General features: G+C 43.6%; 1 protein-coding gene across 1 annotated transcript in view; it reads left to right on the plus strand.

Moving 5' to 3' along the window:
* Positions 1 to 1,526, plus strand: part of LOC101845001 (tubulin beta chain) — a gene marked incomplete in the record, with an annotated part of 37,127 nt that overhangs the window by 18,875 nt on the left and 16,726 nt on the right. Inside the window, 1 exon segment of the mRNA XM_013083207.2 lies at positions 1,165 to 1,487. Within this exon segment, the coding sequence (XP_012938661.1) occupies positions 1,165 to 1,487 (323 nt within the window).

A 1,526-nucleotide genomic window follows, 5' to 3' on the forward strand; every position in this document is an offset into this window, starting at 1 on the left:
TGCGGACGCTTATTCGATACCTTAGAGTACATCAGTTCAATTCTCGCAGTGGGAAAGTTTTTTCTTTTTTACTCCTTTACGCATCGGGCACATCTCCCTGACACACATATACCTCCTTCAGGGAGATGAGAAACCGTTCTGTGTCGGATGCGACTCAGATTTTACCATTAGTCACAATTTAACTCAGACTTTCGAGAGACCCGAAGGAAATATTTTAAACTAGCTTTCGATGAAAGGAATGATCGGTGCATTAACACCAACTGAACGTCATTGGCCTACTATAATAACACTCTACTGGAACGGAGCAATAAATCTTGAGAGATGCAAAAAATTAGAAGGTCTAGATCTATACATTGTACTCTCAGAACCAAATGCGCCACGCCAAGTATCACTCTCGGCACCTCCGCTGTAAAGGACAGCTACGCAGATTTGTTTCGTTTTTCAGTGGATCACAAAGGCCAGAAAAGGACGGGAACTTTTAATCGAATACATTTGTCTAAATTCTGGAAATGAATAAATACAAAATCTGGCTTCGTCATGGGGACCTGTCTATCTTTTTGCAGGTCCTTGCCAACTTTCAACTCTGTTTGTGGGTGGTTGGCGGGTGCTCTGGTATGGTTTTCGCCTTCTTTCCTATCAAACATCTCTCGTCCTTATCTGTCCTCCTTCTTTATTCCTTCGTTACTCTCTTGTAACACTTTTAATCTTCGGCACTTATATGACCTTGCTGTTTTGCAAGTGCCGTAAATCTTTTACTAAAACTAAAACAACTCTGTTGCTGTCGTAGATTTTTGGGAAAAGTGACACATGTGTTTCCGAGTTGCCATAGAGGAAAAAATTGCAAGATCAGTCTTTTGTCGTTGATCCCAGCAGAACCCTTTATTTTATAAAGGTTGTTGGCCTTTATGGAAAATAATAAATACAATTATTTTGATTTCAAACCGATTATTATTTTTAGATAGTTATTTTACCTCAAGTTGTTTAAATTTTAAAATCTGATCGTTGACCCGAGACAAGCGGGCAGTGAACTGTTATGAATGCAACCAAATTGACGTGTTTTGCTCGCTCATATGACCTTATTCAGTTGCGAGCGCCGTAAAACCTTCTTACTAAAACTATTTTTAAAAAACAAAAAAACACCTTTCGCCACATCCCTTGGTCCAGGTCTCCGACACTGTGGTAGAGCCATACAACTGCACGCTGGCCATCCACCTGCTGGTGGAGAACACGGACGAGACGTATATCATCGACAACGAGGCTCTCTACGACATCTGCTTCCACACGCTGCGCCTGACCACGCCCACCAACGGTGACCTCAACCATTTGGTCAGCGCCACCATGTCAGGAATCACCACCTGCCTGAGGTTCCCTGGCCAGCTCAACGCCGACCTCAGGAAACTGGCCGTCAACATGGTTCCCTTCCCGCGCCTGCACTTCTTCATGACCGGCTTCGCTCCCTTGACATCTCGAGGCTGCCAGTGGTACAGGTCAGTTCCCCCCAAAAAAACTACAACAACAACAAACAA

The sequence above is a fragment of the Aplysia californica genome, unplaced genomic scaffold (assembly GCF_000002075.1).
Source record: "Aplysia californica isolate F4 #8 unplaced genomic scaffold, AplCal3.0 scaffold00217, whole genome shotgun sequence".
Lineage (NCBI taxonomy): Eukaryota > Metazoa > Mollusca > Gastropoda > Aplysiida > Aplysiidae > Aplysia > Aplysia californica.